The following is a 21,758-nucleotide window of genomic DNA, read 5'->3' on the forward strand; positions in this document are numbered from 1 at the left end:
AGTGTTTGGTCGGATGGTGAGCGCTTGTACTCTGTGAGAGCTGCACGTTTGGCTTCGATGACAGGAGTCATGATGTTGGACTTTGCCTCAAACCAGTCACTGCTCTTTGTGGCCTTTCTTCCAAAGGTAGAGAGTGCTGATTCGTGGGTGGTGTCACGAAGGTATGACCATTGTTCTGTTGCAGTATCTCCTTGTGAGGAGGTAGTCATAGCACCCTGTACTGACTTAGCAAACTGGTCAGCCCTTTCTGACTGTTTCATCTCTGTTGTGTTGATGCGAGGTTTTCCAGTTTGTTTGGAGTGGTGGATTTTCTTCAGATGTAGTTTGATCTTGCAGCATACTAAAGCATGATCCGTATCGCAGTCTACACTGTGGTATGAGCGGGTGATTAGTACAGAGTTGATGAAAGAGCGCCTGGTGATGATCATATCTAGTTGGTGCCAGTGTTTGGACCGTGGATGTTGTCATGAGACCTTGTACTGTGGCTTCGTCTGAAAGTAGGAGTTAGTTACACACAGGCCATGATAGGAGCAGAACTCCAGGGGACATTGTCCATTGTCATTTATTTTGCCAATTCCAAAGTGGCCAAGACAAGATGGCCAGGAGTTGTTATCTGCTCCCACTCTGGTGTTGAAGTCACCAAGGAGAACGAGGTGCTCATCACTGGGAATGTCCCTGAAAACAGCTAATTTGTCGCAGAACATGTCTTTTGCCTCAGAGGTGGAGTTCAAGGTAGGGGCATACACACTGATGAGAGATACTGGGCCATGACTGGTGTGTAGGCGGAGAGTCATAAGTCATTCTGATCCATTTTCTGGTGGCTCCACCATTTGCAACAAGGAGTTCCCAACAGCAAAACCCACTCCATGCCTGTGGGACTCATCTTGGTTCTATCCCTGTCAGAAAAATGTGTAGTCCCTTTCCTTCAGTGTACCTGAATCTGCAAAAACATGTTCCTTGTAGGGTAGCTATATCTTCCTTGAGCCTTAGTAGCTCATTGTTAATGACAGCTGTTTTTCGTGCATCTTCGATATCCTTGAGGTTTTGGCCAAGTCCAGTGATCACTGTGCACATTCCAACATCCCAATTTGAGTGGTGTTGTCTTATTCGATTTGTTTTCTTTCTTGTCTGATGCAGTAGTTACAGTCAGCTCTTCATGGAATAATCCATTGTCCCCACTGAGGAAGACTGACTGTGGCGGGGGGCTGCCCAGCTTGAGGCGGACGGTAGCTGTCCAGTGAAACGCGATGGTCTCTCCCATCGTCGGAAGCAACCCCTGGCACCATGCTCTACACCAATCAAGCATTATGACTTGTAACTGGTAACTGCTGCTTCCCGTGTTTGTCTGACGCTATAAAACAAAGCTGGAGTGGCCTCTCCAGGGCGCAAGCCAGGGCAGAATTGATAAGGAAATCCATTTGTCGCCCATGCAGTGGGACCCTCCTCTCCCTGCTGATGACAGGTTCAAAGGAACGACAAAAGTTGATGCAGTTTGGTGCTAGCAGCATCGCAGGAGTTGCCGTGCCAGTGCTGGCTACAGCAGTCAGCCGCCTTTGAGACTCCAACTCTGGATTTTTCCTCGGGGTTTACTCCCAAAGCCTTTCCCATGAGTGGGTATAGCCGCGAGGCAGCGGAGGTTTGAAATCGGAGTTTCCCTCTCCTAGATGAGCTACCATCTGTGGTTAATGAGCCCCATCTGCCCAGAGCAACTGGTTTTAAGGTGCCAGTGGCCCGCCTTTGCCCCTTCTGTCAGTGAGAACAGCTCTGCCAGGCATAAGAACTATGTCACACGTGAAGGCCAGGAGTTGGACTTGGTTGTCAGAGGCTGTTTGAGACACACGCCATGAAGAACATTTGTTTAGCAGTGGGAGATCGTCCCCACTACCCCACCCTTTGGCTATGACTACCTTTAGAACCACAGGAAGATATAAATCTAGTAAATAGATCTCTGTCCATTGACAGACAAATTTTATCTGCATTCAGTGAAAAGGAAGTATGTAGATTTATTGCAGGCCAAATTTTGAAATCTCTGTCTGGGAATATTATAAATCCATGGAAATGCCAAAATTTAAAGCTCTTAAGTTGTTTTTGAAAACTGTTCAGAAGAATTTTTGTGAAGTATTATTACCCTGGTTTAATTACGACATATCTTTTGCTTCCTGAACAGGAGAGGTTGGTTTCCAACTTCCTACACCAGACCAGTAGAACAAGGTCCAGACACATCATCTGCAGTCAGGTAACACATGTTTAAGCAATTCATGTTAGTAGCAAACTCTTATGAATCTCTTCAGTAGTTAAATTTCTACTTCTGGTTTCAAATGAATGTGCAAAAAGTACTTATTTCACAGCTTGTTGGCCATTTAATGATTGAATATCATAACTCATTGTTGTAGGGCCATGTTAGTAGAGAACCTTTTTAGAAGTTAAGTGTAAAATCCTTTCTTTTGCATGCTTCAGCTAATGAGTCAACAACATATTGGATCTCGGCCTGGAATTATGTATGCAAGTGTCACCTATCTGCCTACTGCAGCTTAATAGTTAGGGTTGGATGGCCTTAGTTCTTGGTGGAAGTAACAGCATAAAAAATTCCCTTTTTTTTCCCCTGTAGATGGCTGATAAAAGTTAAGCAGGAGTAGGCCATTTGTCCCTTACAGATTGCTCTGCCATTCACCAAGTTCATGTGTGATCATATGGTTCAATGCCATTTTCCTGCACTATCCCAGTATCCCTTGATTTCTTCAATATCCAAAAATGTGTTGCTTAGAATAAACTCAATCATCTGAGCCTCCATAGCCCTTCACACTGGAGAATCTGAAAAATTCAGCCCTCTCCATGTGAAGAAATGTCTTTGTCCCAGTCTCTAAGACTTGTTCATTGAGTTGCCAAAGGCGATGTCATTTCTTGGCAGTTCTTTGCATCTTCTGCGAGAACAGACATAAGCAATACAACTATGGCACTTAGTAAGGTCAAGCTTACAGGAAATGGGAAATGTACTCTGCTTATTTTTCTGCAGAATTTTTATTCTACCAACAATTTTAATTATAATTTAATGCAGAATACCTTCTCCTGAATTAAGTTGTGCTACTGTTTTAATTCTGATTTCTTGCTGTTCGAAACTCTCAGTCATAATCATGAAAAAGCTCATTGTGATAAATATACTTTAAGGGAGAATGTAAACATGAGAAGATAAATGTATGGAGAAGTTTTGCAGCCTTGATTAACCTGAAGATGCAAGTATCTTTTTTTTGGAGGAACAATGTTTATCCAGGTCTCAAAATATCTTACTGAAACAGTATCATTGTGAATTTTCTGGTTCAGAAAACATATCCAACAGATTTATCTCCAGTCATCCCCCAAAGTGAATTGGACATTCTTTTCATTTGCTATTGACTAGTATACTTGAAAAGGAGTTCAAGAATTCAACTATAATTTATTGGGTGCTCTGAGAATCTAACAGTAATTACAGATGGGTAAGCCTCCGTCTGGATTCACAGTCCCAATCTACAGTGGCAGGTGTCAAACAGTCTAATAAGGGGCAAGCTCTCTGTGAGGAGTTTCCATTTCCCCACTTCTAGTGGTTTGGAATATGTTTGAGGCTAGTATGCCCAGTGAAGAAACCAGAGGTAATTTTGTTGTTGTCGTTGTTTTTGTTTTTCTGAAGCTTACAACTACTTCACTGGTGCCCATTTGTATGTTCAGCCATAATTTACTGATAATCTAACAGTAATTACATTTAGGTGAGTCTCTGCTGGATTCACAATCCCAACCTGCATGGGAGTTGTCACCCCATCTTCCCTCTGTCTTAACAGTGATAGTTCCTCTTGGGCTTATCTACCACTCTGTGAGGCTCTGCATCCAGCACATCATCTTATGCAACTTCCGCCATCTCCAAAGGGATCCTACCACTAACCATATCCTCACTTTCCCCCCTCCGCTTTCCATGAGGATTTCTCCCTCTGTGATTCTCTTGTCCATTTGTCCCTCCCCACTAATCTCCCTCCTGTCACTTATCCCTAAGTGCTATACCTGCTCTTCCACCTCCTCCCTCACCTCCATTCCGGGCCCCAAACAGTCCTTCCAGATGAAGCAACACTTCACCTGTGAATCTGCTTGGGTCATCTAGTGTATCCGGTGCTCTTGATGCAGCTTCATCTACATTGATGAGACCCGTCGTAAATTGGGAGACCACTCTATCAAGCATCTCCGCCCCATCTGCCAAAAGTGGAACTTCCCAGAGTCCAAACACACCCTCAGACTGGAGGAGCAACAACTTGTACTCTGTCTGGGTAGCATCCAATCTGATGGATTCCTTCCCCCTCCCATTTTTATATTCCCCACTCTGGCCTTTTACCTCTTCTCGCCTGCCTGTCACATCCTGCAGGGTCCCTTCTCCTTCCCTTTCTCCATGGTCCACCCTCCCCTCTTATCAGATCTCTTTCTCTTCAGCCCTTTATATTTCTCGCCCACCTGGCTTCACCTGTCACCTTCTAGCTATCCTCATCCATCTCCCCCACCTTTTTACTTTGTCCTTCTCCCTTCCTTTTCAGTCCTGAAGAAGGGTCTTGGTTGGAAACGTTGACCTGACCTGAGTTCCTCCAGCATTTTGTGGGGGTTGCCTATTAGTATGTATATTCTATTTCTTTCAAGGAAGATAAACATTCCTTGCACACTGTGTACAACAGGTAGAAGGTACAAGTGCCTCAGGACTTGCACCACCAGGTTCAAGAACAGTTACTGCCCTCAATCATCAGACCCTTGAACAAAAGGAGATAACTACACATTCTATTTTTGGTGTTCCCACACTGATGGTCTCACTTTAAGGTCTCTTTATCTTGTTATTTCATGCTGTCGTTATTTATTTATATTTGCATTTACAGTTTTTTCATTGATCCTGTTTACAGTTACTGTTCTATAGATTTAAGTATGACCACAGCAAAAAGAATCCCAGGGTTGTATGTGGTGATATGTATGTACTCTAATAATAAATTTTACTTTGAACCAATTTTTGGAGCCCTGATCAGTATCTGATTGGGAAGTCAATAGTTTGAGAGGAGGGAATTTCAGTCGGGTCTGCTGACTGTGTGTAAAAGGTAGCAGCTCGTGGCAGTTTGATTGGAGCTCTGACCAGTTAACCAGTCAGCATTTGGTGTTGGTTGCTGGAGAAAGTTAGGGGAAGACAGGGGCAAGCACAGCGACCATCATTGGAGTAGACAGAGTTGGTGGTGATCTTGTGGCTTTAGCTCTTCGAGGCTTCAGTCAGAGAAAGCAAAATGTTTTCCCCCACCCCCCCCTTGCATTTGCTCAGTTTGGACAGTAGAGATGCCTGGCAGGACAGCTGTATGCTCCTTTTGTAGACGTGGGAAGGCAGTGAAGCCTCCAGCATCCCTGACGACTACAACTGCGAGAAGTGCATTCAGCTGCAGCTTCTAGCAGTCTGCGTTTAAGGGTTGGAACTGGAAGAACTCTGGATTGTTTGGGAGGATGGTTGGGTGATAGGACATGTAGAGAGGTAGTTACACCCAAGGTGCAGGACACAGGAAACGGGTAAAGGTCAGGAAAAGAAAAGGGCTAAGTAGGTAGTACTGTGGCCATCCCCCTCAACAACAGGCAAACTTTAGATACAGTTTGCGGGGTGGTGGGGAAATTGACCTAGCAGAGGAAAGTCATAGGGTCTCTGGCACTGAGTCTGGTTTTGTGATTCAGAAGTTGTTGTGTATGTGGCCTGGTTACACAACAATGCTATTAATAAAAACACTGGAGACAGGAGCTAAGGTTCATGGTTCTTTACTGGCAGAAACCGAAGTCACCACACATGTACAGAGCAATACGCACCTAATAGCGCATGCAACGACGTGTTACTAAAACATAAAGTAGTACCTTATTATAATGTAGGCTATATGGTACACTCCTCCCCTTTTATTTTAATAGTGTATCAACTTTTTTTTTACTGGGGCATTATGCTAGACAAATATGTTTACCCTTAACATACAAACATGTACCATTTGTTTACTTAGCAACTTAATATCGAATTATAACAAAGTAATGTAATAATATTGAATTATAACAAGCTTTTTTCAACTTTTGGTCTAATACCCATTTATTACTCAAGTCTCGGTGGGGGGGGGGGCGCGGTGGTCTTCTCTAGATTGTCCAGCGCTGAAGCAAATAAGTCTTCACTCTATTGTCTGGAATAAATTGAACAATCCATAAATTGGCAGGTTCCAGCCATAAAGAGTAGTCACCTCCATCTTGCAAAGATGATGAAAGCAAAGTGAAATCCATGAAAAGGTGAATGTTATTCTTAAAAATATGTACAATCATCAAAACTGAGATGGCATTGGAAAGTGTCTTCAAATAGTGTGTTCTTCAGTCTGTCAATAAACTTGTTTGTTTTAATACAAGTTTTATATTTCCATATAAGAGTCATGAACAGTTGACCTCTGAGTATAGGGAGTTAAGATGTGCGCCTCCAACTTGCTAAGAGTTCTAGGCAGCAGGTTGCCTCCGTATAATGAAGACTCCTCTGTGCAGCTGTCCTAAATACATAAGCATCTTTGTGCTATCACTTGTCTTCCTTACCCATATCTCATTTGTTCTAACTGAACTAATTACACAGCCAATCTTTGTATTCTCTTTAGATTCAAAGAGATAGCCTGACCTTTATGATACCATCTTTTGCCATAATATAACTTTCCGTCTTCTATTCATGTTTCATATCTTTGTGCTGGTGATTCAGCAGTAGTGCTGGGAAGATGCTCAGGAGAAGACAGAGATGCTGGTCTTTTTGGAGATTTAAGCTTATTATGAGTTCGCAGATCTTCCATTATCTGTTCATCTGTAAACAAGTAATTTAACTGTGCAAGTGCAGGTTTTCGTCTTTTGTCTGTAATTGGAACGGGGTCATTAGGTCTCCTCCTTAGTTTCCTAGTCATTATTGGCTTTACCTCCGTAGAATCTCCTGTGAGTTTCATTGTTAGCCTCTCACTCTCAATCATCTTTTTCTTTTCTTCTAACTCAATCTTTTTATCTTCAAATTCCTTCACTGCTGCTTTCTTCTCTTTAATATAATTCCTTTCCACTTGTTCTGTCTTCAGATGCAGAAAAAGCTCTGTATTTCGTATTCTTTCCTTGTATTGTTGATCCAGTTTCTTCATCTTTTTCTGATAGTCCTGCAAAGTGCCTTCCTGTAACTGCTGTAACTGTCTTTTGAGAGATGTCAATTTCTCCTGGTTCATCTGCTCTTTTACTTCCAAGTAGCCTTCATCATCCTGCTTATTGGCAATATCTGTCTCCCTTGCATCTATATCTTCATCTGAGTCGTGGCCACCGATACTGCGTTCGTCCTCCTCGTCGACACTGTCCAGCTCCTCCTCGTCGTTGTAATAGTTGACAATGGGTGAGAGGAGAGCTGTGGACATCTTCCCTGCCGAGCTGCCCTCCTTTGTTGAGGACATCTAGTGCCTTGAGCCATTCCCGTCCCAGCAACGGTGTCCTCCACTTTTCAGTACATAGAGGTTCAGCTGCTGTGTTTTGTCTCCGCAGGTCACTGTCACTTTAATTTTGCCCTTGGGACGCACTTTCTGTCCTGTGTAAGCAGTAGCTTACACAGCAGTAGTTTAGTTCATTTCAGAGGTATGTGAGAAAACAGTTGTTTGTAGTCATATACAGAGATCACTGTTAAAGCTGAGCCTGTGTGCAACTCCATTTTCAGTCTCACGCCTGCCACTTGTGCAGTAATCCTTATTACTTTTAGATCATCTGTCTCTTTCACGCTGTGAAGTTGCAGACAAGACAATTCACTTTCGTCTGAGTCGTTTTCATCAGAACTGCTTTCTTCCATTTTGTGTGCATTGTTGTGTTTTCCTTTCTGGGTTTCTTGTTTCTCTGTACTTTGTCCTTTTTCTGCTGTTTACTAGCTTTGCATACTCTGCCAGTGTGGCCCTGTTTGCCACAGTTTCTGCATTCTTTGTCTTTAAACCAACAGTCATCGGGGCATGTGACATGTTCCCATAACAGTAACATTTCTTTCCTTCATTTCTGTTCGGTGACATTTTATTCGTAGCATACTCCAGAGATTTTTGTTGTATCTCTAAAGCACTCCGTGCTGCTGTTTCCGTTGATACTGTAATGTTCAGCGCCTTCTCTAATGTAAGGTCTTTTTCACCCAGGAGCTGCTTCTGTGTGGTTTCACAGTGCATGCCACACACTATCCTGTCCCTCAATGTGTCCAGTAGACCAGCTCCAAATTGACAATGTTCTGATAATTTGCACAATTCAGCACAATATTCAGAAATGCTTTCATTTTTGCTCTGATTCTGTTTGTGAAATTTAAACCTTTCAGCAATGACCAGTGGTTTGGGGTTTAAATGCTGTTGGAGAATGTCTACTATTTGCTTGAACATTTTGCCAGCTGGCTTTTCAGCGGTTAACAAGCTCCATAGCAGCCCGTATGTTTTTGCTCCCATAATACTAAGTAGACCCGGCTGGTGGTATAGTGGCATCAGTGCCGGACTTCGGGAAGATATGTCCCGAGTTTGAATCCAGCTGGCTCCCCTGCACACTTTCCATCTGTGCTGGGTTACGAGCTGGTCATTTCTTTGGAAACTCACCTGGCAGAAGGCAATGGCAAACCACTGCTGTAACTTGCCTCATACGCGGTTCCCCACTATGTCAGAGAGGCGTGGAGGGGAATCGTCCGCTAACAGGAGAAACTCCGGATGCGACATACCTTTCCTTTCCAATACTAAGTAAGACGCTGGCTTTCTTTTCATCATTAGCACTGTTAGCCTCACAATATAACTCCACTCTCTCGGTGTAAGCTGCCCATTCTGGGGCAGGCAGTCCCTCAGCCCCTGGGGGTCAGCGCCGGCCGTGGTTTCGCCTGGACGTGCTGCAGCTCCGACTGTGTCTCTTGGTCTCCCGACGTTCCTGACCCCGGCTGTGCTCCCGCTTCCTTTCAGACTCGCGGCCTCGCTCTGCCTCCTCCCTCTCCTGGGCTCGTTCCTTGCACTCTTCCTCCGAGTGTTGTTATCAACTAAAACACGGTGTTCCGATAGGTTCATTAACCTTCGTCACCAACTTGTTGTGTAACCAGGCCACGTACACAACAATGCTATTAATAAAAGTGCTGGAGACGGGAGCTAAGGTTCATGGTTCTTTACTGGCAGAAACCGAAATCGACACACACACATACAGATCAATACGCGCCTAATAGCGCATGCAATGACGTGTTACTAAAATATAAAGTAGTCCCTTATTATAATGTAGGCTATACGGTACAGAAGGGATGGGGATGGGGAGAGAAGACGTGCTGTGGTGATATGGGAGTCATTAGTTAGGGGAACAGAAGAGAGATTCTGTGAGCAAGAATGAGGCTGTCAGATGGTATGTTGCCTCCCAGGTGCCAGGATCCGGGACATCTCCGATCGAGGCCTCCGCATTCTCATGGGAGGGTGAACAGCCAGTAGTGTGGTCTGTGTAGGTACCAATGATGTGGGTAGGCCAAGTGACGATGTTCTGCTTAGGGAGTTGGGTGCCAAGTTAAAGGGCAGGACCTCCAGGGATGTGATCTCAAGATTGCTATTTGTGCCCCATGCTAGTGAGGTCAGAACTAGGAAAATTATACACTTTAATATGTGGCTAAAGAGTTGGTGTAGAAAGGAGCGCATATGATTTTTTGGATCATTGGGTTCTCTTCCAGGAAAGGTGGGAGCTGAACAGAAGGGGTGGTTTGCACCTGAAATGGAGGGAAATTAATATCCTAGCAGGAAAGTTTGCTAATGCTGCATGGTGAGTTTTAAACTAGAGATGCAGGGGGTTGTGTCAGAACAATTAGTGAAGAGGTTGTGGAGGCAGATGTTGGTAAGACCTCAGACAAGGTCATAAATCAAAAAGATATGCATGGTGTGAGCTACACGTATTTCAATGTAAGAAGTAGCGCAGGAAAGGCGGAGGAGCTCTGTATGGAATTATGACATTGTAGCCATTAGTGAGACTTGGTTGCAGGAAGGGCAGGACTGGCAGCTGAATATTCTGGGGTTCTGTTGTTTTAGATGTGACAGCAGGAGGGATTAAAGGATGAGAGGTGACATTACTTGTCAGAGAAACTGTCGTGGCAGTGTTCAGTCAGGACACACTGGAGAACTTGTCTAGTGAGGCGTTATGTGTAGAACCGAGAAGTAAGAAAGATATGACAACGTTAAATGGGCTATATGACAGGAACCCAACAGTCCAAGGCATTTAGAGGAACAAATCTGTAGGGAGATAACAGACTGTTGCAAGAAACAATGTTGTTATAATAGGTGATTTTAACTTTCCACGTATTGACTGGGAATTCCTTACTGTAAAAGGACTAAATAGGATAGAGTTTGTCAAATGTGTTCAGGAAAGTTTCCTTCATCAGTACATAGAAGTCCCAATGAGAGAGCATGTGATACTGGATCTGCTATTAGGGAATCAGACGCGGCAAGGTGTTCCCAAAGTGTAGGGGAATACTTTGCATCGTGACCACAATGCCATTAGTTTCAAAGTAAATATACAAAAGATTGGACTGGTCCACAGGGTTGAGATTCTAAATTGGGGAATAGATAATTTTAATGGTATCAGAAATGATCTGGCAGGTGTAAGTTAGGACAGGCTGTTTTCTGGCAAAGGTGTACTTGGAAAGTGGAAGGCCTTCAAAAGCAAAATTTTGAAAGTACAAAGGTTGTCAGAATGAAAGGTGAAGGTAACGAGTGTAAGGATCCTTGGTTTTCAAGAGAAATTGAAGTCCTGGTTAAGAGATTAAAAAGGTGCATAGCAGGTCTAGGTGCTTATGGAATATAAGAAATGCAAGAGAACACTTAAATCAGGAGGACTAAAAGAAGGAATGAAGTTGCCCTGGCAGATAAGGTGAAGGAGAATCCTAAGGGATGCTACAGATATGTTAAGAGCAAAAGGATTGCAAGGGACAAAATTGGTCCTCTGGAAGACTAAAAAGGTAATCCATGTATGGAGCCAAGCAGATGGGGGAGATGTTAAATCCATTCTTTGAATTTGTATTTACTCGGGAGATGGATACAGAGTCCATAGAAGTGAGGCAAACCAGAATCAAGTTTATGGATCCTGTACATATTACAGAGGAGAAGGTTAATGCTGTCCTGAAGGAAATCGGGATGGATAAATCTGCAGGGTTGGACCCTACAGGAGGCAAGTGCAGAAATTGCCTGGGCTCTAAGAGATTTTTAAATCATCCTTAGCGACAGGAGAGATACCAGACGATTGGAGGATAGCCAATGTTGTTCTGCTGTTTTTAAAAAAAAGTCTCTAATCATAAATCAAAATCTTATAGGTAGGTGAGTTTGACATCGATTGTGGAAAAGTTTATTGGAGGGTATTCCAAGGGACTGGATATATCAAGTATTTGGATAGACGTGGACTGATTTAAGAATAGTTAGCATGGCTTTATGCATGGTTGTTCATGTCTAACCAATCTTGTAGAGTTCTTCGATGAAGTTTACAGGAAAGTGGATGTTGTCTACATTGGACTTCAAGTAAGGCATTTGACAAGGCCCTACATCGGATGGTAATCAGAAGGTTCGGTCACTTGGCATTCAAGATGAGGTAGTAAATTGGATTAGACATTGGCTTTTTGGGAGAAGCCAGAGAGTGGTAGTAGATGGAGGCTTGTGACTAGTGGTATACAGCAGGAATTGGCGCTGGATCCTTTGTTTCCCATCTTTTTTTTGTCATCCAATTTGTGGATGACACCAAGATTGGTGGTGTAGTTGACAGCAAGGCAGGCTACTGTGAGTTGCAGAGGGATCTGGACCAGCTGGAAAAATAAGCTGAAAGGAACGTGGTTGAACAAAGGGATCTGGGAATATAGATCCATAATTCATTGAAAGTGGTGTCATCTACAGGTGGGGTCATTGAGAAAGCTTTTGACCTTCATAAATCAATGTATTGAGAATAGGAGATGGGATGTTATGCTGAAGTTGTACAAGATGTTGGTGAGGCCTAATTTGGAGTATTGAGTGCAATTTTGTTCACCAACATGCAGGAAAGATGTAAACAATTTGAAAGAGTACAGAGAAAATTTACAAGAATGTTGCAGGGTCTGGAGGACCTAAGTTATAAGGAAAGACTGAATAGGTTAGGACTGTATTCCTTAGAATGTAGAATTCTGAGAGGAGATTTGATGGAGGCATAGAAAATTGAGGGGTATAGATCGGATAAGTGTAAGTGGCCTTTTCCACTGAGGTTGAGTGGGACTACAACCAGATCATGGGTTAAGGTGAATAGTTTAAGGGCAATCTGAGGGGAAACGTTTTCACTCAGGGTCGAGACAGTGCGGAATGAGCTTCCAGCACAAGTGGTGCAAGCAAGTTCAATTTCAAACCTCCAAGAGAAGTTTGGATAGGTACATAAATGGTAAGGGTATGGAGAGCTATGGTCTGTGCGCCGGTCAATGGGACTAGACTGTTTAAATGGTTCGGCATGTACTAGATGAGCCGAAGGGCCTGTTTCTGTGCTATACTTCGCTATGACTCTAATTTTGATTAAATAGATGGGAAACTTCAGAATGTCATTGCCAATCAGTCACACCTCAAGCCCTTCTAACATTTCACACTAGTGGAGTTTTAGTTCACATTTATTTATCACATATACATCAAAACGTACTATGAAATGTGTCATTGGCTGTAACAGCCAACACATCCTAGAGATGCACTGGGGGCAGCTGCAAGTTTTGTCACACATTCCAGCGTCAGCATAGCAAGTCCACAATGTTCAAAAAAACAACCGCAAAACAATCCTCTTTCCCTCCTCCTATCCACCCACTCATACAGTTTCCCAACTCTATGATCGGCCTCCAGCCTCCACTTTACTCGCAAACATCAGCCCCTGACTTCCCCAGTGGATTTGCAGACTCAGGGCTTCGGCCATCAGTCCTCGACTTCTAGATTTCTGATCAACGTTTGGGTTTCAATCCTCATTATCAACCCTAATACTTGCTGATGATGGGATCCCAAACTCCAGGCTTCAAACTCTGGACATGCCGACCTATCTCCCTCGGTGATCACTAGCCCTTGTCCTGCCTGTGTGGACCCCTGAACCTGTGAAGGTCTTGCTGACCTGAGGTGAGCGGGGTGGGTTGGGGGGGGGGCGGCGTCAGCCCACATCCTTGTTGGTTCACACTAATAATGGGAAGTTTGTAGTAAAGGTTCCTGCACCAGATATCTAAAATAATTTGCATGATATATTTATCACTTTTATGTAGGAAACTCTGCATTGGAAAGTAATTTAAAGCCTTGTGAATAATTGAAGATCTCAGAGGAACTGTGTATCTGCATCGGATGATGTGAGCCACAGGAGTTTAAAGGAGTAGCCTGAAGAACAGTAGTGCAGTGTTTGGAGACAAGACTGCAAAAGCTGAAATATGGGACACAAAAAAACAAACAATGGAAGAACTCGCACAAGAGATTCTAAAGATGCTGGAAATCTGGAGCAACACAGACACAAAATGCTGGTGCATCTATAGAGGAGTAGTTGTTCATTTTCCTCCACAAATGCTGCCTGACTGCTGAGTTCCACCAACACTTTGTATGTGTTATTGCAATGGAAGAACTCAGCAGGTGAAGTGGCATCTGTGGATGCCAAAGGGTTATTGAGGTTGAGACTACGTCAAGACTGACGGGGATTAGAAAATATTGGCAGTACAGGTTTTGGGAGGAGGATGTGAAGGGGCAGGGAAAGGAGATAATGACAGATGGAAGTGGAAGTGGAGGTGGGGAGAGGAGAGCGAGTGGATGGGAAGTTGAGCAATATTCGTGCTGCTTTAAACTTTTAAAGCCACAATTATAATTGCACTTTTTATACAACAAAGTATTACCACAATCTGTACAATAGGGGGAAGAATTGTAATGGGTGTTAACTATATCTTACCAAATAAGGAAAATCACTGGCTTTGCCAAACACTGCTTTGACTATTGTTTTCACAAGGTGTCACAAGCAAAAACAGAATTCAAAAGGAAGGATTCAGTGAAGATAAATAACCTTCCATCTGCTATCTTGTTGCTGCAAGTGGTCTGGAATTATGTTACTTTATAAACTAGTCTTATTCTACAGAGTATATGTATGAAGTGGAACAATTCTAATCTGTGTGTGGAAATTCATATGTTTATACTGCTAGCTGATTTTGTACAGCATCAGCTCCATTTACAAACAATTTAATAATTGGGAATATGTAGACTTGTTGCTCTGAGAGTAAAACTGCTGGACGTTGGAACATAAAAGATTGGGGAGAGGTTTGATAGAGGTGTACAAAATTGTGAGAGGTAGATAGGGCAAATGCAAGCAGGCTTTTTTCCACTGATGTAGGGTGGGACTACAACTAGAGGTCATGGGTTAAGGGTGAAAGGTGAAAAGTTTATGCAGAACATGAGGGGAAATATCTTTATTCAAAAGGTCATGAGAGTGTGGAATGAGCTTCTGGCACAAGTGGTGCATGCAAGCTCAACTCCAGCATTTAAGAGAAGTTTGGATAGGTACATGGATTTGAGGAGTATGGAGGGCTAATGGTCCGTGTGCAGGTCAGTGGGACTAGGCAGTTTAAATGGTTTGGTATGTATTAGATGGGCTGAAGGGCCTGTTTCTGTGCTGTACTTTTTTTAATGACTTTATGTTCCACTGGGCTGATCAATCTGATATGGACGCAAGTGCTTAATTTATTTCTACCCAAAAGAATGACATTGATCTCAGATATTCACACAGGATGAACAAGCGTCACAAAATAAGCAAGTATTGTTTCTTCAAAGTAAATTTATCAAAGTACATGTATGTCATAATATTCTACCCTGAGATTCATTTTCTTGTGGGCATTCACAGTAAATGGAATGATGCACAATATAATCAATGAGAAACCGCACAAAGCAGAGGTTGACAAATGACCAATGTTCAAAAAATGACTAATTGTGCAAATACAAAAAGAGAAGAAAAAAAAACTAAAGATAATAAATAAGCAAGAAATATCGAGAACACGAATTATAGTCCATAAAAGTGAGTCCATAGGTTTTGGAATGAGCCATATATTCCTGATACTGCACTCTCGTGTTGCTACCCTCCTGTTTAATTTTTAAGGACAGAATTGGTGTTGATGGTAAAGCCTAAAGAGCAGGGGTTTCCAACCCTTTTTTTGTCATGGACCCCTACCCTTAATCGATGAGTCAGTGGATCCCAGGTTGGGAACCTCTGCTATAGAACATGCTCCTCATGATGCATGAGTTATATGTATTATCCTTGAAGAAATGACGTCCTGTTCAGTGTGAACCTGCAGTTTTTATCTTCAATCTACATAAAACTTTAAATATACAAGTTACCATATTTAGATTTTCCTGTTACATTGAGGTCTATCTTGTTAAACTTGTTCCTGGAGTGACGACACACCTATTGTTTAAATAAGCATCTCTTATGACAAGCAAATTGTTTATTCTTGTTTATTCCTGTCCATTGATGTTGCCTAACCTGCTGAGTTCCTCCACCATTGTGTGTGTTACCTCTCTTATGATTAATTGTGACAAACCTAGCACTACTTCACATCATATGAATATGACATAGCTGCTTGTAGAATGTTTCGGTAAGACATTAAGTACAGTAATGGACTTTGGAGTACCTGAAGTTCCAAGCGCAGTTTAGATGATGAGTCCTTCTTTGTCAACTTGCACTTCTTTTGGATGAAAAGAAATCCCAATTGTTAACTGATTGCAAATTTGAAGAAATTTGTAGTAACGTAGCTTCCCCAACACCAGCAGACCTGGTACTGGAATTTAAGTTGAGAAATTTGGGTAAGCTTCTCCCCTGTAAGTATTATTGTTGCTTGAGGACAAGCAAGTGTTGATCCATGGGGCAGTGGAGGATGTTTGTCTGTAATTTTGTTTTGCATGTAGGTGAATACTTTAATTGTTTTTGTTTTCAGTATAATGTATGCCCCCTAACCAGATACCGACACAAAAGTCATCATTTGCTTCTGGTTCTCTTGCTGACCAGTTTAAATCCAATGAACTACATTTTTTGTTGTGTTTTTATTCTTGAAGCAATGAAATTTGGCAGCCAGTTTATACTAAAATTTTCCACATAGTAGTAATATTCACCACATCTGTTTTATAGATGTGAATTGAGAGTTGCTCTCCAGGACATCAAGAATACCCTCTATTCTTGTTGTAAATAGAGCCATCTGGTTTCTTGCATCCACCTGAAAGGTTAGTTTGACCTCAGTTTAACAATGTATCTTGACGAGTGGCATCTCCAACAGTGTAGCACTCCCTTCATATTGCATTGACTCGAATGAAACTTGAAGTCAATCTTCAGACCTCTGAGAATATTGCCAGCCAGGCAATTGCTGAACTCACAACACGCTGGAGGAACTCAGCAGGTCGGGCAGCATCCGTGGAAACGATCAGTCAATGTTTCGGGCCGGAACCCTTCATCAGGACTGAAGAGGGCAGGGGCAGAGGTCCTATAAAGAAGGTGGGGGAGGGTGGGAAGGAGAAGGTTGGTACGTGCCAGGTGAAAAAACCAGTAAGGGGAAAGATAAAGGGGTGGGGGAGGGGAAACAGGGAGGTGATAGGCAGGAAAGGTGAAGAAGGAATAGGGGAAAGCACAATGGGTAGTAGAAGGAGGCGGAACCATGAGGGAGGTGATAGGCAGCTGGGGGAGGGAGCAGAGTGAAATAGGGATAGGGTATGAACATAGAATTCTCCAACTTCCGGTAGTTCCCTCCCCTCTCTTCCCCTATCCCTATTTCACTCTGCCCCCTCCCCCAGCAGCCTATCACCTCCCTCATGGTTCCGCCTCCTTCTACTACCCATTGTTTTCCCCTATTCCTTCTTCACCTTTCCTGCCTATCGCCTCCCCTACCCCTTTATCTTTCCCCTTACTGGTTTTTCACCTGGAACCTACCAGCCTTCTCCTTCCCACCCTCCTCCAACCTTCTTTATAGGGCCTCTACCCCTGCCCTCTTCAGTCCTGACGAAGGGTTCCAGCCCGAAATGTTGACTGATCGTTTCTACGGATGCTGCCCGACCTGCTGAGTTCCTCCAGTGTGTTGTGAGTGTTGCTTTGACCCCAGCATCTGCAGAGTATATTGTGTTTACAATTGCTGAAATCTGTATTCCACCAGTGACTAGTGTTACGTACCCCGTAACTGGGTTGCCAAACCAGCAGAAATGGATCACTCAGTTGGAGTCTGGATTACTAGAACTAAAAGTTTTATTAAAGAAACAAGCAACACAGTACTCTAATCAAAAGGATAATAAATGCAACAGTTCAGCAATGATAACCCTACATGTGCACAGAATTAAGATAACAGGATCAATCAAGCTCTATCGCTGTCTAGGGGTAAATGACCAATTTCAAAGTGACGCAAAGTTCAGTTCAATTTTAGTTCAGTTCAGTTCACAGGCAGTGGGGGAAAGGAGGGAGAGAGCAAAACGAATGAATATTCAAACGGCTTCCACACACAGACCTTCGCAGTCAGCTTTCGTGCGAGCCCTTTGTGATGTCATCTGAGGTCACCGACCGTGACCCCTCCGTTTCCAGATACGATCGTTTCCCTGCGCTGAACCTGGCACCCAGGCAAGGGTGGACACACACCAGGTTCCCGCCGATCATGCCTTTCCACCCTGTGCGTTTATGGCCCGGTACGTCCCACTGACTTGTGAGAGACGCACCGCTTCCAGGGTCTTGTTACCTCGGGTGTCGTGTGTGTGTCCTGCCCTAGCGAACCTGTCCCTTTTTATCCCCCTGCTGGGGTATCGCCTGTCCATCACTTCAAACAGTTCAGGGTTCAAAGGGGGAGCCGCTCTTGACAGCTCTCTTTCTGTTACTCTCTCTCCCGTCCCTTCATTACACATCTCCAAATGCTGCTCCATTGTTTTCCTTATCTCTCTCTCTCTCATGAAGTCTGGCGGCAGACCAACTGCTGTTTCCACTGGTGCCAGCACAGGACAGCTACAACTTAATCTATGTGTATTCTTGTCACACTTCCCCCCTTTTAAGGATTTTTACCGGGGGTAAAAATTACAAACATGAATACATTATTTGATACACACACAAATATACATCTTTATCAGCTATTTGGCTAATACCGCGAGTTTGAAGTTGTCAACACCTGACAGACAGTCAGCCATGGCATTTTCTGTTCCTTTTATATGTGTTATTAATAATCCCTTAGACCAGGCTCCAACTTAGCAAACTTCATAGTGGCCAAAAACACTGATGAATTGCGATCAATGTAACCTCTCATTTGGTTTTGTCCCGGACCACAATAACAAGGGTCGTCCCATTCCGACTTAGTTTTCTCTAGCAAGGGCTTAGTAGGAGGGGGAGGGGTAGTGACCACAGAGTTATTGTAAAACTTCCTACAGTACCCCACCATCTCCAAGAGCCTTCTGAGGGCCCTCTTGTCTGACGGGGTTGGGAGGTCAGCGATAGCCTGCACTGTAGCTTGCATCGCTGCCAGCTGCCCCTGTGTCACCACAATTCCCAGGTAAGTGACCTTCGTGTGGCCGAACTCATTTTTTTCCAAGGTTCACTATCAAGCTGGCTTCAGACAGCCGTATTAAATTGCCAATACACACCTCTGTGTTCGTCAGCCCTTTAGTCACTGAACTACTCATTCTATAGGGCTGTTGCTTGCTAGGCTGACCTAGTGTAACAGACACCACCCAAAGTCCCGGTTCTTTGCATCGCCTCGGGACAATCAAACACACGGGTGCGAGTCGTTTAATTACTTCTCCTAAAGAGTCGCTTTGTTCGGGGATTAAGGGAGAGACCTTATCAGCAGACCTGGCCAAAACAATAGCCTTCTCCCATCTGGTCGATACCATACTCATCTTTTCAAAATGTTTTTTTTCTCTTATCGGGGGGACCCTAGCTTCATTGATTTCCGCGCTAACCCCGACTAGGTTTGTGAGCATATCAAAAGCCTGTGACCGTCTCAGTTCGCGTCAGTCATAATCAATAACATCCTTCCCCCTGGGCAGCCGGTAAACCTCTTTCATGATTCCACCAACTGTTTCCTCCAGCACCGCAAAATGTCCACCGGGGGGTACCTTGGGGGCCAGGTTAAAAACCTCATCCCCATAACTTTTGCACCACCCCCCATTCCTCATCTGCAGGCACGGCACTTGGTCTCCCTTGCTTCCTTAGCACTTCCTCCTCCACACAATAGCCTACTAGTTCCCTTGTTAAGTCTGTGTCAGAGAGAGCTGTCTCTGCCAAAACCATCAGCCCCTTGTCTCGCTCCTGCGTCTGCACAAATTCTTTCCTGGCTACTGCTACATCTGTCCCAGCTCCCTCACTACCTCTTGTCTCACTACACTCCTTCTTTTCACTTTCTACCCCCGTCTCATACAAGGCTGGCAGAAACGTCTCAGCTAAATTCACTACCGCGGTCCCGTGATGAACCTGTGAATCCATGGGCGGGGCCTCAATGCTGGCAGGCTGACCTGTCAATCTCACGACTGGGAACACGATTCCCCCGGCGACGTCATTACCGAGCAAGACTTCCAAGCCTTTCATCAGTAATTCGGACCTCACCCTGATCATGACTAGTCCAGAAACCAGGTTGCTTTGTAAGTGTACCTGGTGCAAAGGGACTGTCTCTGTCCCTTCTCCAATACCTTTGACCTTGACCTCCCCAGTCTGGGTCTCTGAGCTAAACTCTAATACGCTGTTCAGTATCAGTGACTGACACGCTCCCGTGTCTCTCCAGATCCGCACTGGAACTGGTTTTAACCCCTCCTTCACTGACACCAATCCGGCCGAGATAAACCTCTCGCGCCCTTCCCGAACTTTGGCAGACCTGTCCCTCCCTAGCAATTCGTTTACCAGCTCGATACAGCCAGTCAAAATCGCTGTTTTTCCTTTTCCCGTCTCCTCCTTTGGGGCAAAGCACCTGGACGCAAAGTGTCCGACTTTCCCGCAATTATAACAGACGACCCCAGGAGACTTCCTACCAGACTGCTCCCAGTCTACCTTATCCTTCTCACTAGACCCCGGCTTACTTTCTGACTTTTCTGGAGGACTCTCCCCACCGTCCTGACTACCCTTCTGGTAGCCTTTACTCGGGGAAAACTTCATTTTATGCGTCAACGCATACTCATCTGCTAACTTAGCAGTTGCGGCTAACATGGCTGCCTCTTTCTCATCTAGGTAGGGTCTCATACCCTCAGGGACACAACCTTTAAACTGCTCAATCAGGATCAGCTGTAGCAGTCTGTCATAATCCCCTCTACCCCCTTCGAGGCGCACCAACGCTCACAATATGTCTGCATCTCACGGGCAAACTCTAAATACGTGCGGTCCCACTGCTTCCTCGCATTCCGGAACCTCTGCCAGTATGCCTCCGGGACCAACTCATAAATCCTGAGAATGGCCTCTTTCACCACCTCATACTTCTGGGCATCTTCTGTGGACAAAGCCGAGTAAGCTTCTTGGGCTTTCCCTTTCAGCACACTCTGAAGCAAAACAACCCACTTATCCCTCGGCCAGTCCTGACTTACAGCCACTTTTTCGAAATGGCGAAAGTACCGATCCACGTCGGTATCATCAAATGGGGGAACCAGCCTAACCTCCTGGGTCGCCCGGAACCCTCCACCTTGGTTCGGCACGAGCCCCTGCTCTGCCCTTATCTTTAACTTCTCCAGCTCGAATTCCCTTTCCCTCTGTTTCTCCTCTCGCTCCAACTGTCTCTGTCTGTCTGTCTGTCTGTCTGTCTGTCTGTCTGTCTGTCTGTCTCTCTCTCTCTCTCTCTCTCTCTCTCTCGCCTTTCTAACTCTCTCTCTCTCTTGCCTTTCTAACTCTCTCTCTCTCTTGCCTTTCTAACTCACTCTCTCTCTCTCTCTCTCTCTTGCCTTTCTAACTCTCTCTCTTTCTCCCACCTTTCTAACTGCTTCTCTTCGTGTTCTAACTGTCGTACCCGGAACTCGTGCTCGAGTCTCAGTTTTTCAAGCTGTACCTGTACCGCATCTCCAGCAGGTTTTTCAGTAGGCACCACCCCCAGCTCGCCTTGGGGAAACACACCTTTTGATACATAGTGCTCTACGATAGCTCTGTGTATCTCCTCTCTCCTCATTGTCGACTTCCCCTTAGCAAGATTCAACCGTTTGGCCACAGCTACCAATTCCGATTTCCTGGCATCCTCTAATGCCTCCAAGGTCGGCGCCTTTATAAATTCCTCAGCCTCCACTTCTGCTGTTTGTCTTTTCTTTCTTTCGGGAATTTTAACCCAATCAATTACTCCGTCCCAAATTTAGCATTCAAAATCCTGGACGAGCCCCCACTTATGTTACGTACCCCCGTAACTGGGTTGCCAAACCAGCAGAAATGGATCACTCAGTTGGAGTCTGGATTACTAGAACTAAGAAAGTTTTATTAAAGAAACAAGCAACACAGTACTCTAATCAGAAGGATAATAAATGCAACAGTTCAGCAATGATAACCATACACGTGCACAGAATTAAGATAACAGGATCAATCAAGCTCTATCGCTGTCTAGGGGTAAATGACCAATTTCAAAGTGACGCAAAGTTCAGTTCAATTTTAGTTCAGTTCAGTTCGCAGACAGTGGGGGGAAGGAGAGAGAGAGCAAAACGAATGAATATTCAAACGGCTTCCACACACAGACCTTCGCAGTCAGCTTCCGTGCGAGCCCTTTGTGATGTCATCTGAGGTCACCCACTGTGACCCCTCCGTTTCCAGATACGATCGTTTCCCTGCGC

General features: G+C 44.3%; 1 protein-coding gene across 3 annotated transcripts in view; it reads left to right on the forward strand.

The window, feature by feature from the left end:
- LOC134352135 (brain-specific angiogenesis inhibitor 1-associated protein 2-like protein 1) overlaps nt 1–21,758 on the forward strand; it is a 143,060-nt gene that overhangs the window by 77,122 nt on the left and 44,180 nt on the right. For all 3 annotated transcript variants that reach the window (XM_063059364.1, XM_063059363.1, XM_063059365.1), the window contains one exon: nt 2,168–2,236. In XM_063059364.1, the coding sequence (XP_062915434.1) occupies nt 2,168–2,236 (69 nt within the window). The remainder of the gene's footprint in view (nt 1–2,167; nt 2,237–21,758) is intronic.

Source organism: Mobula hypostoma, chromosome 9 (genome assembly GCF_963921235.1).
Source record: "Mobula hypostoma chromosome 9, sMobHyp1.1, whole genome shotgun sequence".
Taxonomy (NCBI): domain Eukaryota; kingdom Metazoa; phylum Chordata; class Chondrichthyes; order Myliobatiformes; family Myliobatidae; genus Mobula; species Mobula hypostoma.